The sequence below is a fragment of the Arachis ipaensis genome, chromosome B04 (assembly GCF_000816755.2).
Source record: "Arachis ipaensis cultivar K30076 chromosome B04, Araip1.1, whole genome shotgun sequence".
In the NCBI taxonomy this organism is placed as follows: Eukaryota; Viridiplantae; Streptophyta; class Magnoliopsida; order Fabales; family Fabaceae; genus Arachis; species Arachis ipaensis.
Genome location: NC_029788.2, coordinates 36,626,363 through 36,629,628, shown reverse-complemented (window position 1 = coordinate 36,629,628; position 3,266 = coordinate 36,626,363). Strand labels below are relative to the sequence as shown.

The 3,266-nt window shown below is 34.1% G+C and overlaps 1 protein-coding gene across 1 annotated transcript; it reads left to right on the top strand.

Annotated features, from left to right (window-relative positions):
• Positions 1,048-1,825, top strand: LOC107639249 (40S ribosomal protein S17-4). Its single transcript, XM_016342728.2, has one exon. The coding sequence runs from the start codon at positions 1,143-1,145 to the stop codon at positions 1,575-1,577; it is 435 nt and encodes a 144-aa protein (XP_016198214.1). The 5' UTR covers positions 1,048-1,142; the 3' UTR covers positions 1,578-1,825.

Here is a 3,266-nt window from a genome sequence, read left to right as displayed (position 1 = left end):
AATACTTTCTTTTTCCCCTCATATTTGCTTATTATAATTTTGCTTTCTTTCTAAACCTTATATGTACAAACTATGCATGTGTTATGTTTTTACTGATCATATATAATTTTACTATTCTATATTTTTAAATATATCATATCCTGTCACTTAGCACTTTCTTTTCTTGTTATTTTCGACACCATTTAACTAGAGAAGACTATCATTTTTCTAATCTTTTTGCTGATTATACTATCGATCAATATGTTGTTTTTGTTATATTGAATGATGAAAATATATATCTTTTACCATCTAATTTATATAATGATTACATCCTTAGTTCAGCTTTTCAATAATCATAATATATTATTACATATCACATATTTTTATTTTTTATATCTTAATTGTTTTTTTTTCCTGCTTATAACATGTTTTATTCCATATTTTGTTTTTTATTCTAAAACTTATTACGTTGCAAAGATAATATTAAGATGTTCATGTAAATGTTGAACTAAATCATATGATTCAATTTTTATTATATTTATAGTTGACTTATTCATAGAGATATCAATTTATTTACTCTAATTTTCAATTTTCAAAAAAAAAAAGATTATACTATTTTTGAGATATAAACATCCAATTTTCTCTTTCTTTTTCTAGAGTTAAGAGTGAAATTCGAACTCGAATCCTTTTTTTTTTATTTTTGTGACTAAATCCGATACGTCTAAGTAAGAATGGAGAGACGATGTCATTTGAACTATAACTTGTTGCTATTACATATTTCCAATTTCTTCATAATTTTTTTCCAGTTTCCTCATTCCTATTACATATTACATCATGTTTATTTTTCATATCAAAATTTTAGTTAATTCTTTGTTTTCACATTTTATAATTTATGTTTTAAATTTTGATAATTAATATTTTATAACATGTATTCATTTAATATGACATCATTTCTTTATCATGAAATTAATTTTTTTAATTTTATTTCTATTGGTCGATCGTGTTTTCCATTAGGACCGTGTCAAAAAAGAAAGCAAACCCGGCCCAGCATCACAGAGCACAAAACCCTAATAGCTCATGTATACCCTGCCACCCCCACTCTTCCCTCTCGTGTTGTTCTCAGAGTCTGCCTCTCCGAAGAAGAAAGAAAAAACAGAGAAAGAATGGGGCGCGTGAGAACCAAGACGGTGAAAAAATCTTCTCGCCAGGTTATCGAGAGGTACTACTCTCGCATGACCCTTGACTTCCACACCAACAAGAAGGTTCTAGAAGAAGTCGCACTCATTCCTTCCAAGAGGCTCCGCAACAAGATCGCAGGCTTCTCCACTCACCTCATGAAGCGGATCCAGAAGGGACCGGTCAGAGGCATCTCCCTCAAGCTTCAAGAAGAGGAGAGGGAGCGTCGCATGGACTTCGTTCCTGATGTGTCCGCCATTGACATTCAACACATCGAGGTCGATAAGGAGACAATCGACATGCTTCAGTCTCTAGGTATGTCTGACGTCCCTGGAATCACTCAGGTCGATCCCGTTCCTGTTCAGCAGATCCCGTTTGGCCGCCCTGGCGCTGGATTCGGCGGTGCTCAGAGGAGGTACTGAGAAAAAGAAATTTTCAATATGTTGGAATCCTGTTATCGATATTAGGGTTTTTAATTTGGGGGAAAAAGGATTATGTTTTGCTTGAACAGTTTTGTTTTTTTTTTTTGTTTTTAATTATTGTCTTTTGAAATTGATACTCTGGTGACTTGTTAGTTAAATTCTGCTATTTATTTTTATATTGGATTATTATGATTTTGTTATGTGGTCTTTGATTCGAGAGGCCGAATATATTTACGCGTGGCGATGAATCTCTGCCTAATTAGGTTTTTGAGGATAAACTTGTGCGCCTTGGTTTTAACTTTTAATTAAGATTTGTTATGAACTTATAATTAGAGGCCATATATGTTGATGAATTGGTGAAGAAACTGAAATATGTACTATTAGATTTTGCAACTAAACTCTTTAGAATTACCTAAATTTGTGTAAGCTCTACGAGTTTAGTTGAACTCTTGATTATTACCTTGAAACTATGAAATTGGTGAAAGGGGCATGTGGGGTGTGTTATGATTAAAACTTTTAATTGAATGATGTTGAGATGCTAAGGTGTTTTCTTCAAAGTATCATTTTGTTCAAACCGCGAGAGGGTTATTCTTTGTGATGTTTTGCTGGAAACTTTTAAGAGTGGGATCGTAGTAGGGTGAGTTATACCATTTATTGTGATTTAGTATTTAATTCTTTCATAAATGATATTCAACTGGTCAAGTAGCTGCATGGTTCCAACTAATCCTCCATAGTTGCGTTACTTAAAAAAGTCTATATCTGGAACACGATTTCGAAGAAAAAGTAATCATGTTTTGTCAATCAAACGAGATGACTTACACCCAATAATTCATCATTATAAATAGTGGTGGCAATATGTACCTTGCGGGTACCCAAATCGGGTTGGGTTGCCAACCCCGATCCGCAGCGGGTAGGGGTAGGGTTGGGTGCGTGTAGGGTTCTCGTGCGGGTCGGGTAGGGTGCAGGTTGGGCCTCAACTCTACCCGATCAACCCGCACGCGGGTAGGGTAGAGTGTGGATAGGGTTTTTGTGCCGGTCGGGTAGGGTGCGTGTTGAACTTCAATCCTACCCGACCAACCCGCACTCTATATATGTTTATATTATATACTTATATAAAAATATATTTTAAGTGGATGTTAAATCAAAAACCTCTCACTAAATGCAAAATATCTTTAGTCACTAAAAGAAAATCATTAATTGATAATTTATTTTTTTTTTACATAAAAAGTTAGTTATATTTTAAATTATCATCTAATTATATAATAAAATTATATCGTTTTTTATAACCTGCAAGTAGAGTCGGGTACATGCGGATTAAGAGTGGTGCGGATTAAGAGTGGGTAAGGTTAGATTGAAAAATTATCAATCTGGGGGTAGGTTTAGGGTTGGATCTAAACCCTACCCTACTTAACCAATTACCACCCCTAATTATAAACAAGGTGAGTTCTTTGGTTTAGAAGGGGGGAAAGCTTCTACACCTATATTGTTGGATGAGTAGAGAGTTTCACAAGTGACTATGTTTTGCCTTCTTTGCAGGAGAGGTAAAGGGGGCCTTGTTTTTCTGTGCCTGATGGATTAAATCTAGTAAGATGATAATGGACTTTACCATAAGGGTTATTTTTTTCCATCGATCTTTATACAGCTACAAAAAAAAAGAGGCTTCTGTTTATAAGTATACATTAGTTTGAC